Source organism: Lygodium microphyllum, chromosome 5 (assembly GCF_053477565.2).
Source record: "Lygodium microphyllum isolate KBCC chromosome 5, Lygodium_microphyllum_v1.1.10, whole genome shotgun sequence".
NCBI lineage: Eukaryota > Viridiplantae > Streptophyta > Polypodiopsida > Schizaeales > Lygodiaceae > Lygodium > Lygodium microphyllum.
The window spans coordinates 45641174-45660252 of NC_141139.1; the positions used below are offsets into that span (position 1 = coordinate 45641174).

The 19079-nt window shown below is 40.4% G+C and overlaps 1 protein-coding gene across 3 annotated transcripts in view; it reads left to right on the forward strand.

The window, feature by feature from the left end:
• Nucleotides 1-4351, forward strand: part of LOC148035759 (uncharacterized) — a 32728-nt gene extending 28377 nt beyond the window's left edge. The window contains exons 2-4 of one of the 3 annotated variants that reach the window (XM_087677776.1): nt 502-590; nt 878-3309; nt 3390-4351. In XM_087677776.1, coding sequence (XP_087533902.1) covers nt 943-2943 — 2001 coding nt within the window. In that variant the 5' untranslated portion in view covers nt 502-590; nt 878-942 and the 3' untranslated portion in view covers nt 2944-3309; nt 3390-4351. The remainder of the gene's footprint in view (nt 1-501; nt 591-877; nt 3310-3389) is intronic. The other 2 variants (XM_087677777.1, XM_087677775.1) reach the window with 2 other exon arrangements.
• The last annotated feature ends 14728 nt before the right edge of the window (nt 4352-19079 follow it).

Consider the following 19079-nt stretch of genomic DNA (forward strand, 5'->3'; position numbering starts at 1 on the left):
TATTGATGGCACGGATCCCGAGGTGGTTGCAAAACCCTAATTTTTGCAAAAATTTAGGGTTTACAATAGAATTCCCTCTATTGTCTACCAAATCTAGTTGAGATCTACTCCAAATGGCTGAATAAGCTGAGATTTGAGAATTGACTAAAGGAGCTGAAAGAGAGAAAATTCAGATATTCTTCTCAGAGAAACCCTCCAATCTACATGTTATCTGCTTCAACCAGCAAAAAAAGCAATCATGTGCAACCAGGGATATCAAAATTACTGTCACCAGCCCCTAATGTCATGAGGATGTGAAATTTTTTTACTTTGCTTAGCATTTGATTAAAAGTTAATTTAATGTGCTAATGTGACTTGCACATGTGAGGTGCAAGTCAATTATTTCACAGTGTGGAACCTAGGACCCTGAGACATCAGCTACATTATTTGGGGTTTTGTTATCATATCTAACTTGTGCATTTGGGAGACAAGTGTCTTACACAGATCCATCTTTTCTAGCAGAGTTACTTGTGGATAGATTCTTCTAGTTTTCCTATGCAATCTTATTTCTTGGCTTTCAAAGTTCCTTTGTTTCAAATAGACATTCTAAGGTAAGGGCAATTATCAAACATTTCAGTGCGGTTTGTTTTTCTGCATGTTTTTGTCAGTGTCAGTTGTGTACCAGCTTACCATGTGCATTATTTATGTGCTTGTTGGGTGTGATGAAACTATACTAACTCCATGCATTTTTTGTCACATATTTTCTAAGCATGGACGAAGTTGTTATTTTTCTGATTTTGGGAGGAGGTGGCATGCTATCGTTGCTCTTTGTGTTCACTCTTTCATTAAGAATGTGTGCAGCTCTACCATTGTTTTCATGACGTTGAACTGGGTGCAGGTTCATGAAACAACAAAGTCTATTTAGAAGGTTATGAAAATGCAGTGACCAGTCTGAGAATTAATATGGGGCCAACACAACTTTTCTGTCCACCTGTAGCTGTGCAGCTCTTACCAACCATCCTAAGGACTTCCTGCACAAAGTTACCTTTTATTCACACTGAAAGCATACATCACTATGCCAACTTGTCCAAAAGAGATTACTTCAGGCAGCTGGATTGCTTCTACTTATCAAGTGCCAGCACTCACACCAGAAGCTATACTCAGTCTTCAGGGACATTCTTCACTGCTACCTTGGGAGGGGATACTTCAGTGGATAGTCAAGAGCAAGGGTTGCAATATGAATCTCAGCAGGTTTATGCCGTCGAGGAGGGTACAAAGGCAAATCAAGATTCAAGGACTAATACTGTTGACAGCAGCAGTACTCTTCTTTCAGTTGCAGCAGTATCTGACACAGTTCCAGAACCTCAATGGAGCAACAAAAGGAGATTATGGATTAACTCAGAAATTCTTGATTCCTTAGTACCAGGAGTGGTTATTACTGGAAAGGTTGTAACGATAACAAGGTTTGGAGCATTTGTAAACGTTGGAGGCTCCATAGATGGCCTTGTACATCTTAGGCATTTGTCCAACTCCTATGTACGAGATGTGCATGATATTGTGTGTCTTGGACAAGAAGTCAAGGTCAAAGTTCTATCATTGGATGTGAATGCCCAACGCCTAGATCTGAAGCTGATGAATGAGTGTGATCAATCAGTGGAGCAAACAAATTTTGATCTACACAAGTCTTGTGGGGAAAATGATATCAGAAATAAGGGTAGGATTGCCATAAATTCTGGTGTGGATGCATCTGAACCTGAAGCTCAGTCAAGTCAAAACACTCAAAATCCAGTGGTTGTAAGCTTTGATACATTGACACCTGGAGCAGTTCTTTCTGGGGTAGTTGAAAACGTAAGAAGGTTCGGAGCTTTTGTAAATCTGGGACCGAATGTAAGTGGTTTTATGCACATTTCAAATATGGCTAATTTTTATGTAAAGAATGCGAAAGATGTGGTTCAAGTTGGACAAAAAGTCAGAGTCAAGATATCCTGGGTAGATGTGAAAACTAAGCGCAGTGGCCTGATGCTAATGACTGAGAATGAACAATTAAACGAGGAGTCTCAAAATCAATATGAGAAGGAAATAGATACAGATGACAACCAGACTCATTGGACTAGAGGGAAGACGTCTGGAAAATCTAGATCAATTTCAGTAACCCTTGATGCCTTAAAACCTGGAGTGGTTCTTTCTGGGAAAGTTACAAAGGCAACGAGGTATGGAGCTTTTGTAGATCTGGGAACATTTGCAAGTGGTCTAATACACATCTCAAATCTGTGGCCAGATTCACGTCATGTAGACTCTGTGGAGGATGTGGTCCAAGCTGGACAAGAAGTTAGAGTTGAGGTATTGTGGGTGGATGTGAATGCTGGACACATAGGTCTGAAGCGCCTGAGCAGTGATGCAGGAGGGCATGTAGAATCTGAGTTGCGAGAAGGTATTAGAAATGAAAGTAGTTCTGAAAATACTGGAAGTATTTTGGAGGATATGAGGGCTGAGAGTAGAAATACATCTGAAGATAGTGTGAAGAGACGAGTACATAACCTGAGTGGCAAGAAAGTTTCAGGCAACACTCCAGCAATAAAATACCAGAAGGGTGAAATTGTGACCGGCATTGTAAAGAAGATAGTGAAAGGTGGGGTGATTCTACGTTTGGACCAGGATTTTGATGGTGTTCTTCCTTCTAATGAGGTCTTTTCAGGGGTTGGTGCTGTTATTCCTGAGGGTTATTTCAAACTGGGTCAGGAAGTTCGTGCCCGAGTTTTACGCACAAAGAAAGACAAGATTACACTTACAATGAAGAGAAGAGATGAGCTGAAGGAAAGTCAAGAAACATTTTCTAACAATGAAGAGCGTGCAACTAGCCCTTTTGAGATAGCTTTCCGACGCAATAGTGTGATTGCACACTATTTGGATGAAAAGAAAAGACTTCAGGATATTGCAGAAGGAAGGATTTCAAAGGACTCTTGAGGCACAAAAGAACTCCTGTTATATATGGTTTACCATTTTATATGATGAGTTGAAAGTGGTTATCTGCATTATGCATCCTTTGGTCTCATCATTATGTGGTGAGTTGGAATAAGCCTCATCAATGTGGCTGTCATTGCGAAAAGGATAATAGCCAGTCTAATCAGCTTTGAACTGTGTTGTTCTTGTGGTCACTACAGCTCGTGCTTCTGATGATAAGCTCTTAGACATGCTGACTAACACCGTTTGACTTCTAGAACCTGTTGGAAGTGGATGCTGTCTTGGTGCTTGAGTCTCCAGAATGCCATCTGCTGGGAGATGTGGCCTTCAAGTTCTGGGAGTGCTACTACCATTTGATGCTGTTGCATGGTGAGCCTTAATTTAAAGGATGTGCTATGTATCAACCTGATTAGTTCACATTTTGGTACTTAACTCAGTTTGCCTTGCAGGCAAGGTTTTGTTGAATCCTATTGAGGTTCATGTGATACTATCTCACAAAGGGAGTTTACATCCACAAGACTTACTGGAAGACTGTCCATGGGACTTAGAATGAGACTTCTGCGAGTCTCTACCATGGCGATCATTCCTGCTCTTGCCATCATGGCAACCCTAAATAGTCAAAAGTATGAGAAGTATGAGAAGCATCCACATTTGTTTTATTGATCTTGTCTCTCAAGAATGCACCCTCTACATTAGACAATTTCAGCCCATTTTCGGGCATATTTGCACACATAGCACTATGGAATATATCCCAAGACTCGGGCAGTGTGACCAACGAGAACAAAGGTGGAAGGTTGTCCTTAAAGTCAATACCCTGCAATGACAGTTGGCTATTGATAGCATGAAACTCACTAAAATGCTGAGAAACACTGGTACCTTCCTTCATATGAAGGTTCATAAGATGCTTTAGCCAATGCATGTGAGAAACATGGCTTTGCTCATCATAGAGATTATGGATTTTCTCCCAAAGATCCCATGTAGACTATCCAACCTCTTGCCATTTGTTTCTCACTTGCTCAGTCGCGAGGAAGCTTTGGTCACTTATATCACATTTGCTTACAAGTTTGTGGACCCCATGAAGGCACATATGAAAGTGCTCTTTTCTTGTTATTATGGGGTGGTTGGCATATATGTACCATGAGGAAGGCATTCATCTTTGATACTTCATCAGGTGTGCGGAGCCATATAGCCTGCTTGAAAGGGCTTCTTCATTGGCAGCTAGACTTGATTAACAAAATTCTCCTTAGATAGGATTTGCTTGCTTGACACATTGTAATTTCTTGTTTCTCCCTTTAGTCAATGTTTCCTTTGTATCTTCATTGTGATGTCTTTGATTTTACACATGATGGCCTAGAGCCATCATGTATCTTGTAATCTTGTACTTTCTTTTATAATTAATTCAATTACCTTTTACGAGAGAGAGAGAGAGAGAGAGAGAGAGAGAGAGAGAGAGAGAGAGTGTGTGTGTGTGAGAGGAAAGGAAATATTGATGTTCGTAAAAAGGCCAAAATGATCTATGAGACTACGAGCTACAATCATTTGTATAACAATACAACTGTATGAAAGAACAATAAATAAAAATGTAACAAACAATACAAGAAGACTAAAACCTATAAGTAAGGAGAACTCTAACTAACAAATAAAATAGTTGTGGCTTATAATCTCATGGGAATATAGAGGGCTTGGCTCTAGCCTAGGCAAAAGTGGTCTCTAAATAGATAGTGAAAATGACCTTGGATCTTGTAGTATGTTGGGCATTGGTAAATATAGTGTTTCTTTGTCTTTTACCCTAGTCAATATGTTTGGCCTATGCGTCTTTCTAGTGGTATGGATCTATATTTGCAAGTCTAAATCTCCAATTGGTGTGAATTTTGAAAGAGGTATGTAGTTGACCAATAGTACATGTAATTTCATGTGAGTAGTTGTTCTTAGTCCTTTTTGCTGTCACGATGAGACTAAAGTGGTATACATAAGAGGATACTTGGGATATAGTAGAGAGATTGGGGGGAGGGTGGGACATATATATGTGGAGTTGTGTACATCTAGGTGTGTAGTTGGGTATGAAGATATAATAATCCCTAGTTTCACCTAGTCGAAATTAGTCGGGTTAGAGTATGCCATACATCCCTAGTATAGGAGTAGTATTTAGTTCTCTTAGTTTTAACAAGCATTGGCCATGGCACTAATGAATTTTCCTCACCCTCTTTGGTGCAACTTGTGTTTGGTATCCTTGCCTTTGTGATTGGTGTACTACTTTGATATCATCAACTCTTTGGATTAACACCTCTTTGTAGGTAGTGTGTGTGTAGTCATGTTCAGAAGAAATTAGTGAGATGTGAGTATCTCCCTCCCCTTTGTGTATTACCATCTTGCAGTAATGATACAAGGATCCTTTGAATTTCAACCAAGAATTGACCTAAGCAGTGATGATAAGAGGACTTTATGACTAATTTGAGAGAAGTGTCCTCGATGAGCGTGGGGCATTTGTTTAGATCATACACCCCTATAGGCTCGCTTTTGCATACATAGTGCTCCTTGCTCTCCTCTCCTCGCGACCTAGTTTCTAGATTTGTGTGGGGTACCTGTCTAGATCATACACTCTTGTAGGCTTGCATTTGCATACATAGTGCTCCTTGCTCTTCTCTCCTCGTGACATAGTTTGTAGATTTGCTCAGCTCTAGGAATATGACTTACTCTCCCTGCCTTGATCTTGAGTTCATGAACCAAAACCTTGTGTTGGCCAATAGCTACTAGCATCTCATGTGGCATGTAGAAATCCAACTATCTAGGTCTCACGATAAGGCCATTTGTTGTGGTCCTCATGAAGTCGTCACTATAGTAGGACATCTTCATGGAAAGGGTATGCTCGGGTGAGATCCATATGTGCTATATGTGTAGTTGATAGAGATCTTGTTGTATAACCAAGTTTCTCTTTTGAATGGAAGAGGTATATGGAGAGGTGAGGCCCATATGTGCTATATGTATTGTTGATAAAGATATTGTCGCATAAGCAAGTTTCTCTTTGAGTGGAGGTGTATGGAGAGGTAGTTTGGTCATGTTGGAAGAGGGGGGGAGGGGGGGGGATGTCCATGTTGATCCCATACCTTGTGATCCATTGCTCAACTTGAGCATGCCATGAGGTCTCATGTCTTGCTTGGGCCAACTGTTGGGAGGCCTCAAATTCTTTCTTAGGTAGCTTGTCCAAGTGCATGGTACATACTCTATGGATAAAATTGATGGTCTAGAAAAGAGCTTCTAGCATCATGGGTGGTGTGGTAGACTCTACTATGATGATCCCATGTGGTATTGATTGCATATTGTAGATCAATTGTGAGAGATAATGGCTTATGGTCTCTCAATCTTTGTGCATAGGTATGTAGCCAGGCTAGGGGTCTAAACTAGCACACCATGGTCGGTGTGACCAACATATTAAATAGCCACCTTTCCATGCGAGGCTCTTAGAATTGTCCTTAGTGGCATTATCGCTCTAGCATAGCTAGTGTAACATATCCTCATGTGATTCAATCCTTGGTCGCTTGAGCCATGGTGAATCTCTTTGTCAATGTAGTAAATGTGACTCCTAGGTAGACATACCAATCCACTATCTCCACTTGACCAACTCCTAAGGTGAACACTAATGTTCTCCTCATTGGGGTTGATGTGTGAAAGATCAAAATCTTGGTTTTCCCAAGATTCATTCTCAATCCACGCTGTGGACAGAAATTTGGAAGGACACATAAATAACATTGTAGACACTTGTGACTCAAGGACCAAGACTTGTCATTAGTGTAAAGCAAAATGGAGATTAATGTGCATGCTATATCCACTCCATCTCCTCCTGTTATGATATGGTCCTCTATCTCATCATTGTAGATTCCAAAGGCTATGGGAGAGAGGGGACATCCCTACTTCACTCCTTTGGTATTAGAGACCATATCCAATAGTCCTCTTGGGCATCTCACTCGACTACTCACCCTTTCATACAATGCTTAAATATTGCAGATCATGTTTGGTGGGATCTCTAGTGTCTACAACCTCTCCCCTGTGGAACTGTGTGAAAAGATTTATGGAAATCCACAAAGCAACAATACAACTACTTCATTGTTATTTGCTCAACCTTGGTCCTTAGGGTGAAAATATGGTCAAGTGTAGAGAAACCTCTTTTGGGTGCATTGAAGAGTTCCCATCCTAGCTACAATCCAATGCTTGGTGGGAATATGTCCTTAGTCCATTGATTGCTAAAACATGGAACTTAGTAGCTTGAATGCCAAATCTTTGGGTTCAAGCTCTACGGACATGTGCATGCACATGCATGAGAGATCTTGGCTAGTGTGTGGCCTACCATGGCTCTATATTTGCCCATATACATGGGATCTCTAGATTTGTGGATAGGCACAATAATATTCATGGTCCACTCATATGAAAATCCTTTCTCTTAGGTCCCAATTAAACATAAAGATAAGGAGAGCAACCATGGTGCCTATAGAATAAAGGAAATTCTCACCTTGTATACTTTTGTGGTCCATTAATCATCCATGCTGTAGACTCTCTATTGCTCTCCTAACCATATCCTATGTGAAGAAAGTGTTTGTGGAAAGGTGGGGCTTTGGTGGATGACAGATTAGTAGTGGGTGCGGTATATCGTACAACCTCTTTGCCCTTTGCATATGAGTGCGATATCTTTGGGTAGCTAATATGTGCATGGTAATGTGGCTCTTGTAGTTTGTACAAGGCTATGATTGCATCTCGGCTCATGAATAAGTGGTGCAAGTCGTATTATTGTGCCTCATGTGCTTGCCACTTATGTCAAGTCAAAGTTCTCATGTACTTGCGAGCCTCTTGCTTGGTGATAGATCCTAGTCTCCTCTAGGTTTGAAGGTATTTGTATGGCTCCATGCACTCATCATCATACAATCGATCTTGATGCATGATATGCCATGTAGAGCTGCTATAGTGCAAGTGGAGTGTGGGAAGCTTTAGAGGGTGGAGAAATGTAGGATGGAAGTGGGTTGGGAGGTGAGTATCCCTTGAGGGGTAATATGCTCAAGCTATGAGTGTTTGCATAAACATGGTGGCTAATACTTTAGATTGCTCATGTGTGAAGTAAAATGTAATAGGTTGGGTGGAACTAGTGGGGGTGGGGGAGAGGATATAGTGGGGATAGATAGATGTGGTCTATGTCAATTGTCGGGGGGGGGGGGGGGGGGGGATGGTGATGGATTTGACTATCTCTGTCTTCTCCATGGAATCGAACACATACTCCACTAGGTTGGAGCCACGTAGAGGTTGGAAACATGCAAGTGCCTTGGATTCGGGCTCCTTTTTCATCTTGTTATGGATAATGAGATGATGTTGTGCCCTTATCTCTGGTAGGTATTTACCATATTGAGTGTTATCTCTCCTAGTGCCAATTGATATTCGGTTCATGCCAACTTTCTCCACATCCCTCACTTATTGTATGGGATCCTCAAAAAGTCATATGTGTTGCATTCATTGCTCTTTGTCAAGGCATTAAAATTCCCCCACTAAGAGAACGTCACCTAGCCTAGAGTGATGTGAGATATCATTTGATAGATATGTAAAGGGGGATTCTCCATTTTCTCCTCTATTTCCCTCCCTCTCTACTCGTGGGACCCCCCAATGCCATATCTTGACCCTGTGGGAGGAAGTAAGAGCAATGTGCAACAATTGATCTCATGAGACTTTTACTCTGATCCATATATGTGGTGCCTCAAGATCCTATGCCATGATGCTAACTCTATCTTGGAACTCCTGTTTGATCAATATTGCTACCCCTCCTAATCCTTGGGTAGTGCTTCGGTGTTTGGTGTAGCTCTTGTATGCATACTGCTAGACATACCCCTACACTCTAGGTGGCCCTCTCTTAGGGCTATGATGTGTCTCTATAATAATTAGGTCATGGTCTATCATTACCTCATCCATTCTCCCTAGATGTGTCCAAAGTGGGCCATTACAGTTCCACATTGTCATCCGTATCTTTGAGGTATGTTTCTCAGATGTTTCTCATAGGCTGTGTCCCCCTGAGTGTATAGTGTCATGATTATCATTTTTGGTAATACTCTCATCATTTGGTACAATCATGGGTAGAAAACAAGAATGCCATCAATAGTGACTTGATCGTCTTTGTATATCACCTTCTTGCCTTCCTTCCTACCCTATTCTCGTAAAATCATTGTCTAGATATATGAGATCCCTTACGAGTCCATGTAGTATGGTCTTTTTCTTCATTAAAGCCATTTTGGTTGTCTCATCTTTGAGCCTTAATATGAGTGTGTGCTTTTGTGGTTCCTTCCCAACTCCCCACACTTTGGTAAAGGGGAGTGGGTCTCTCTCTTTGTATCCCAAGACTATGCACAAATTTTTACCATGTTCTTTGAGCATTGAATCTTCTTCTTCGAATATATCATTTACCCTTACATTGAGTTTCTTTTCTTGCCTCATTCTCTCCTCTTCAAGGGTGGTACTAATGATGTGTACCTCCTTCATCTTGAAGTTCTTATTGATGACCTCAATCCATCCTTATTTTGTGGCCTCAAGCTTGACATCCATCACTTTATTAATTTTCTCTTTAATGTCCATGATGATGTATTCTCAAATCTTCCCTTCTTCTTGTTTAGTGTTGTTCAATGTTGCAATCTCTTCTTTTAGTTGCTGGATTTCCATCATCATAGCCGCTTTTGTACTTCTCCTCTCTTCTGCTTCACCCTTAAGCTTAGCTATTTTGTCGAGGAGGTTGCACTGTACTCGGTTTATGCTATTTTCTAGGGTCCTCTTTGTGCTAGATCAATGTCTTAAGCACATTCTCAAGACGATATAATTTGCCATCTATGTTGGCCATTTCCACCAACAAAAAAAATTGTTTCTTTCCCTTGTCTTTTTTCTTATTTCAACTACCATGACTACTAGAATAGGGTGGGGGAAGTTTGGGGTTGGGGTAGGATATAATAGGGTGGGGGTAGGTTAGGTCTAGGGGAACATGGCGGGTGGCGTGAGTCAAGGATGAGGTGAGGAAGGCCAAGAGGTCTAGGCTAGTATTGAGGCATGAAAGGATAGGTTTGGAGTGGGGATAGGGGGAGGTTAGGTTTGGGGCCTATGTAGAAGATGAGGCAATGATTGAGGAAGGGCACGACGATGAGGAGGACGGATACTGCCGAGGCATGGGATGGATAAACAAAGAGAAAGAAAGAAAGAAACAAAGTTATATTAATGTTTACAAATGGCCAGATCAACCTATGAGACCAAGACATTGCATGTGAAAGTTAGGAAATTTTTCCAAGTCCCAAAATAACTATAATCTAATGTTGTGACTGAGTAAATGGAGAATAAACAATAAATAGCTGAATAATACAAAATAACACCTAAACTAGATACAATGTGGAATTGCTTTGGGGGTACTCTTATCCCAAGATATCTCTCATGGGTCTATGTAGCATACAGAGCCTAAAGTAGCGAGGTATGGTTCCCTGATGATGATGTAATATACTCTATATCTACAAATGAGGGCTCCTATAGGGACATGGACCTACTAGGAATGGATGATAGGCATTGCCCCATCTCTTGCTAAATGTGCCTAAGGTGATTGTTGAAGGTGCGGCCACCAATTGGTCCAATGAGGGCTCTGTGGGTAGAGGGAGTGGTCAATGCTTTATAGAAATCTAAGTGTATACTATTGTTTGTCTCCATGTGCCTACTCTTGAGTCCATAAGAGGTGGTCTCTATGTCAATGTAGCTCTAGTAAGAAGATCTTGTGACATCTATGATTTAGGAAATCCATCACCTTGAACAATGGCCCAAATTCCTCTCTAAATAGGAAATGGAAGCATCCTCTAATCTCATAATACAAAGAGCATCTACATATATAGTGCTCCCGTGTCTCTAGCTTGAGTTGACAGAGCTAGTGAATCTCGTCCTCTAGGGGGAGGAAGTCTATGTCGTATCTACTTATCCCGATTTGTAGCTAGTGCAAGGATGTATGAAGTTGTCCAATGGTGCATTGTACACCATGAGACAAGTGTACATCCATGTATCTCAAATGGATAGCAAAGCCATTAGGAGATATATGCAAAAGATGCTTCTAGTAGAAACTCATCTTTATCCCCAGATCCTTTTGTAGGTGTCACCCATGCCTTGGTTGTGTGTAGTTGAATAATGTCCATCTTGATGATGTGGTTTAACTTTTCTTAGCTAATCTCCAAGTGAGGGTAACCCATTAAAGTCCTTGTGGAAATCTACAAAGTAGTAGTATACTCGCCTCCCCTATGATGTGCTTTCCTCAATGATGGCTCAGAGCGTGAGGATATGATCAAGTGTGGAGCATTCTCTTTTGAATCCTACATATCCACCTATGAGATGTTGGTGCTTCTCTGCCCATTTTCTTAGCTCATGCTTTGGTATGAATCCATAAATCTTGGCTAGCACATGGCAACCATGATCGTTTAGTAGTTTGTAAAAACCATGGGGTCTCCAACTTTTAGGATTGGTACTATATTATTACAATTGACCAATTGGTAGGGAAGCCTTCACATAGGGCCATGTTGAACAGGTAGACTAGAAGCAGCTTGAGTATATCTTTGGCATGTGATAGCTGCTTTGCTATTAGTTCATCATGGTCATGGGCCTCTGACTATTTTGGAGCGTGTCAATGGCATTGCAAACCCTCTCCATATTGAAGAAAATAGATGATGTGGGTCTTTCCTCTGATGGTCGAGTTAGAGGGGGCTGTTTGGATACATGATATATTGATGTGTCATATCTATGCCACATATTTGGAAAAGCAATGGATGTATGGGCTCGAGGCTCTTGGAATTCCTTCCACACCTCATTGTTGTTTTTCCCCAAGAATACTCAGTAAAACTCATGCTTCAATATTTATAGATACGCCCTCTTCTTCCCATGATAGACAAAGAAATATCAAGCATGCCCGATCATGTGTAGACCCCTCAAGCTTCACCTTGTTGCAGATAAAGGCGGAGTTCCTTGCATTCCTCACTGTACCAATCATTTCATGGGACATTCTTGCTTGGAGGGGTGGAATGGGGATGTGCATGGGGAAAGTACATGGTAGCTAAGGTGTGAAATGCTTTGGCAAGGTGTTCTATAAACTCCTCCAAGGGTATGTGAAGATCCATCTCTTGCACACTCCAATAGAGAAGATCTGAGTAAGCAATCATTTTTAATCTAGTGAAATGATATCTAGGGAATCTGTGGTGGCTGCTTGGAGGGATTGCATCATGTCTACATGTGATGGTAAACGATAGATAAGCATTGTTAGTTCTCAGTGACCACTAGTGGTGGATGTGGGGAGACTCTAAAAGACTATATGCCGAGGATGAGAGATAAGGGCCCTAAAAGATAGTTCACTGTGCTCACTCCTTGTGTTTATGTAGATCCTTTAGAGAGGCCTCCTCTTGTATGTTTGAAATACATGATTATGTGGGAAGAAATTAAGGATGGTTGATCCATGTGTGCTTCCCAAGGCTAGGAGGTGGTCACCGTAGTCTCTACACTCGACTATGTCATATAATGTTTAGTTGAGCCTCTCTCCTTTGGTGCTACCTTTGTATACATGTGATCCTTCCTCTCGAAGAAGTGGACCTATCTTTGTCCTATTTGAGCATCAAAGTCCCAGCCAACAAGACATTTCATATATGATAGAATAATGCATGATATCCTCATATATTGGTAAATATGGTGACTCTCCTTCCTGAGGTGCATATGGGGAGTTTGTTGGAGGAAAGTAGCACGATGCAATGTATATGCCATAGGGGTGATCTATATGTATTCAAATCCACATGAAGCGAGCGTCCTCTCCCCTCCACATGACCTACACAATATGCTATAGCTTCTCCATATACAGTATAATCACTCTCCCAAACCCTTTGGTCCCCCTTCTGATTGGGATCTAGGGTGTTTTGCTATCTCCCATTTGTAGCCTCTCACCCTTGGCAAATGCATGCTAGGGCTTTGGTGTGTCATTGTATACAAGATGTTGTCCATGTTAGTGAAGGTCTCCTAGAATAGCCTTGCATAAGTTCGCATGGCTCCATTATACTTCCACGTTGTGAACCTCATGCATGTCACATAGATTGTGCCCCATGATTGGCACCTATGTGTTTTCTACCTACCATGTCATACTTTCCTTTCTCAAACTTTTCAACAAGGACCCTAGAGCTTTTCAAGGGCCAAGTTTTTTGTTGTTAGTTTCATTAAGTTAAACCTTGAGGTTTCAAGAGATGATTGTTTTCTTCAAAGATACTTATTCCAATAAACATTTGAAGGAAGGCAAATCACACACACACACACACACACACGTGCGCGCGCGCACGCACGCACGCACGCACACGCGCGAGAGAGAGAGAGAGAGAGAGAGAGAGAGAGAGAGAGAGAGAGAGAGAGAGAGAGAGAGAGAGAGAGAGAGAGAGAGAGAGAGAGAGAGAGAGAGAGAGAGAGAGAGAGAGAGAGAGAGAGAGAGAGAGAGATTGAAGTACCTTGATATGTTTGTGTGTGAAGAAGAAGAAGGGAGTCATATTAGCACCCTCTAAGACATCTCAAAGGTGCATAGGAAAAACTACACATAGAGTATGCATATCAAGCACACTCACAATCCACTTCTCCCTAACATGGTACAAACAACCTAATTGCTAAATCTACAAGAGCTACTAAAACTATGTCATGATTCTAAGGCAACTTAGAGTCATGATATTTCTAAACTTGTCTATGATGGCTTTACTACTTGGTGATATCCTAGGTGCCACCAATCAAACCCTTGTTTTTCCAACAATGATATTGTTGGTCTCCAACTTGTATGCCTAAGAATATGTTGGGAAGCCTTCATCTAGTTCCTTGTGTTTCTTCATGCCTCTTGTCACGAAGGCCTCTTAGATGTGCATGAGATGAGATGGTTTATTTTAATGTAGTTTCATTAACTATTTCTTTTGGATTTCTTTTGTGCATCCTCTTGCACTTTGGTCATTTCCTAACTTCATTGTTAGTATTTCTATAAACTATAGCCACCTTCCTCCACTACTTTTCCCTTTAGCTTAATCTAGTGCATGTACTTTGGCCAAGAATCCTTCAAGTCCATATTCTCTACTTCCTAGCGTCAAACTTGTTGGTGTAAGCACACCTCCCATGTGATTGGATCTCAAGTTGGATTGAATAGGGCTTCCATGACCACATCTAGAAGACCTTTTTGTATGTCTTGTGGCTCAAGTAGGAACTTAATCCTAACTCTCTTTCTTACAGTGTTGGTGTTGCATTAAAGGGGGAGGGTGATAGAAGCTTAAATGCAAAATCTTGTAATTAGAATTTTGTGTATAATAATAAATAAATATAGAGAGAATGTGTGTGTGTAGTGCATTCTCTTGGTTTGGATAAGAGTAGTGATCAAGCCTCAAACAAATGTTTTTGAGGGTGGGTCTCATTTAAGAGGCACAAATTAGCTTAATAGTGAAATTTTACATATTAATTGGGTTTGTGGCTTGATATTTTTTCAAATATTTTGAAATTTTTTAATAACATTATTTAAAGTGAATCCTCCCATTTTTCCTATCTTTTTACAATGCACTTTTGGTTAGCTAGTCAAAGCTCAAAAGTGTGTTGTGTGATGATTACAATAATTTCCACCTTTGACATGGACATATTTTTTTGACTATTGTATTTACCAATTCAAGATTTTTCATTGATTGCTGTATCTTTACCAAGTCAAGCTTATTCACTGAGCTTTATGTGATTCCAAGTTGGATCACAATAGCATTTTTGTTGGTTTTGATTGATCTAGCTCTTTTAGCATAACCGCATTATGTATCCTCTAATCTTAGCCAAATGTGATGCATCAACTTTGATTTGTTTTGTGCATTTAGATTCCAATAGGGAATATCCTTTCATCATATGTCTAGAAATGTTATCATAGGCCTAACCTCATCTCTCGTTGTGTTTGGCTCAAAGGGTTCTTGCTTTTGAGTCTAATGTTTGACAGCTTATAACTTTAATGATTTTTGGATTGCTTTGTGTACATTATATAACCAAGTTCCTAAGTTGAGACTTTATCCAAACTTGCCCCACTTCTATTATATAGCCATTTTTTTAAAGAATGATATGTAAAGAATTTTATCAAAATATAAACAAATATTTTCTAGCCCCAAGTTTAGCCTACCACTTGTGTTCTACCTATTTAGGTGCTAATAAAACTTGTATTTTAAGGTCTCTATCTTTGCTTGTATATCACACTATCCTAATCAAAATATTGTAAAAATAATTGAATCAAAGACTACATACGATTGATATTAAAACTCTCAATAGATAAGTTTTTATAGGCATTGGACAATGCATTAGATGTCGGAGGGATGGTCACAATGTATAGTTGCAAATGAAGAGTCATGTCTTTTAGGTATGCCAATTAGCAGTGTAGCTTCAACTACAAATGAATTTGTTGTACTCACATTTATTCAATGGCAATGATCATAACTGAGATAGCAATGTTGTCCTTTGTGCAATCTTTTTTTTCCATATTCTCTTTGTGTTCTTTCTTTAAGTATTGTTGTTCATTATGATTGGGTATTCCTTTCTCTATGTCAGGTTTGGACATAATATTTTGATGTATTTGAAGGAGATGCTTATACATGATTACTTGGTGACCATGATAATCTTTCCTATGGTTGTGAATCTATATGCACATAGGTTCTCGAGGTCCAATGTTACTTGCTCTTGCTCCCATTTTCAAATGCTCACTAGGCATGAGTGGGAACATGTGATATCTCTAGATTTTGTGATCTCGATTGGCTATATTGGTGGTTTGCCTTTGACTCCCAATCTAGATGGTTCCTTAGGGAATTCATGGTTACAATAGACTTGATTGCAACATCAAGTATGAGGGGTGTCTCCATCACTACTCTTTGCACCTTCTTCACCATTAAAGGTTCTAGATCAATTGTTCTCATCTTCAACCTTGGTTCGGATTTTGCCTATTCCCCATTTTGGCATAATTATGGCAATTGTTGCAAGAAGTTCCCTTCCCCAACTTTACAAGCATAAATAAATAGGATTTGATGCTCATATCTAGCAGTTTGAGGTGGCATATGGCATTGATTTCTCTAAGAAATATGGATGAGGTATATCATGTTGTGGTCTTTGAAACCACCATGTGGAAGCAAGGTACTGCTTGGTTTTAGCAAAAGAACATGGTTGGGCAACCTACCTTGATGCCAAGATGGCCTTCTTAGTTCAATTTCAATAAGATCACATTGAACCTTAGAAGATGGAATGCCTCTGAGATCTTGAGTAAGGAAATTCACAGGTTCACTCTTATACTACATGATTTTGCATGTTGTTGCTATGGATTATTGATCTAATTGCTAAGTTAAGTGGGGAAATGTTACATTCCATTTATGTTTAGGGCTTCAATCGTATACTTTGTAGGGAATTGGCAATGGAAGATTTGCTATTTGGGATCTAGGGCATTGCATCAAGGAGGCTGCAATGCAAGCAGAGCATTCCTTGGAAAACTAAAAAAATCAATAAATCTACCCAAACCATTGAGAAAAGTTGCAAGTTTAAGGAAAGAAAATCAATTATAGACATAGACATGAAGGAGGATAGTGGTAGCAAAGAGGATTGTGATGAGGAGGAGGATGAGAAGCCAGTTTACAAAGTCTAAGAAGAAGGACAAGGTTGTAAATCCTCAAAGGGTTCTTGGAAGGTTTCCACCAAAACTCTATGGTGTTCCAAATGTAAAAAATCTGGGATACATGGCTATAGATTGTGGGCTTAATCAATGGTGATGCAGCATTCACAAAATAGCAACTCATAATACAATGATCTCTTGTTATAATGCTCGTAGTCTAATGGTCCATATTAGGGGTTGGCAAGGCACGAGATCGAGTGCACTTGCCAATTAAAATGCTCTTGGACCATTTGCTTTCTTGACAATTTCCAACACTTAGTAAGAATATCAATCTCTTGGCATGGGACAAGGAGGCCATGGATGTGGATGAGGAGGCTTGGGATGAGCCCTCAAATTTCCATGTAGCAATGCTCCTTCCATATGCAAGAAGGCCATTGGTGGGTGGAGTTCTATGGAGGCCTAAGCTTATGATGCCAAAATTCTACAGGACAAGAATAAGGCATCCATACCTTCTATTAGTACATGGAGATTGAAGAGCTATTTGATGAATTACCTCACCCAATTATTAATGTGATTAATCATTTGGGGAAACAAGTCAAGTTAGAGTGTTTGATTAACCAATTGGTGTATCCTAGTAGGAGCAAGAAAATTTTTGCCATCAGGTTGTGGGATGGTTTATAGCTACCTTGTGGCAATGGAGAATCATAGGTGTTCCTATTCTGGAAGGCAATGCACTCATATACTCTGATTATGCTTAGAAGGTGTGCCTTTAGAGATGGTCACTTTTGATTCACCTATTAAGCTTGTGGATGAGCTTTAGTCATTAGAATCTTTGTTTCTACCATATTTTATTTCTATTCATTTGGGACATATTTTGGATTTGATTCTTGCATTTTGTGACCATCTATTCAAAATCCTATAGCCATACTAGCTAGTTCTTCTAGTCCATGAGGTGGCAACCATGATAATTGTAGTTGTTTTTGAAGAGATCAAGAAAGTGGAGCATGAGCCAGTGCCACTAGGACCACTGTCTAACCCTATGATGCCAATGATTTTGATGAAATGACAAGGTAGGCTTACCAATGATATGCCGCAAGATAGCTGAAAGGTCCAGGGGAAAGAATGCAATAAACTGAGAGTTGGACATGAGAGAGGAGAAGATTTCCTCCTAGATAGAATGGAGAGTTTCATTTGAGTGTAACCATTAGAGTGCAATAGGCATTCAATTGGAAGAGAAAGAGATGAGGAAAAAATCCAAATTTACTTTCTCACACACACACACACACACACACACACACACACACACACACGCACGCACGCACGCACGCACGCACGCACGCACGCACGCACGCACGCACGCACGCACGCACGCACGCACGCACGCACGCACACACACACACACACACACACACACACACACACACACACACACACTCACTCACTCACACACTCACGCATGCATGCACGCATGCGCGGGTGAACAAATGACATGCTAGATCTCTTTGGGAAAGAACCATGTATTAGAGATGTAGCTCAAGCAGACGGGAATATCATTTTAACTACTTGGAAAGAGAAAGGCCGCCATGATAGTGCACACCTAAAAAAGGAGGGGCATAGAGACTATTTAATGAGATCAACTAGATAGAATCAAATAGAGAGAGAGAACCGGATGGCACACAAACAAGTCACCTCAAGCAATAGTGCTTGAATGAGATCAAAAGCCTATAAATAGCGAAGTGGCTAGGGAGGGAATAGAAGGAGAGAAGAAAGTGTAAAGGAGAAAGGAACACATGTATGAAAATGTAGCTCTAAGCAGAAGTAAAGTTGAACATTTGAAGCTTGGGGATTTAAAGAACTATAGAGATGAGTGCCTTCTGTTGATACCTTGTAGCATGGGATCAAATACTTGTCATCGAATGGAGAGCTGATTAGTATCTCTTGAGCATTACACAGTTCAAGTCCTTTTGATCGAGAGAATAGTTGAATCAAGGTCAATCGATAGCTTACAAAACCCCAATTCGATAGCAAGTAGTACTTATTTGATGGCAAGGGGCTTGATCCAAGTGCTACGAGTCAAGTTGGACCACTTAAGCCCTTGAAGAAATTGAATGCCTTAAAGGCAATGAAGCTAAGGGTGGGCACTTAAAAACTAGTTGAATGAGAAAGGGGAGAATCAAATTAGACACTTCCTTAAGTTGAATATGATGACGCTTGCTTGACTTGGATAGCATGCCTCCTTAAACAAACCACATGGGAAGAAGTTGACCTAAGTCAAAGCCGTGCCATAGAAGCAAATTGATGTGGTGATTGAATTTTTTGGAACTCAATCACCACATCAATAGGATGCTTTGTGAGTTGAAGCCTCACCATGAGATCGAATTGATGTGATGTTTAAATTCCATGAAATTTGATGCCTTGACAATGTGGTTCAATCCGAGATGATTGAGACAATCAAACATAGGAAGAAGCCAAGAACCAAATGCTTTCCTTGAGACGA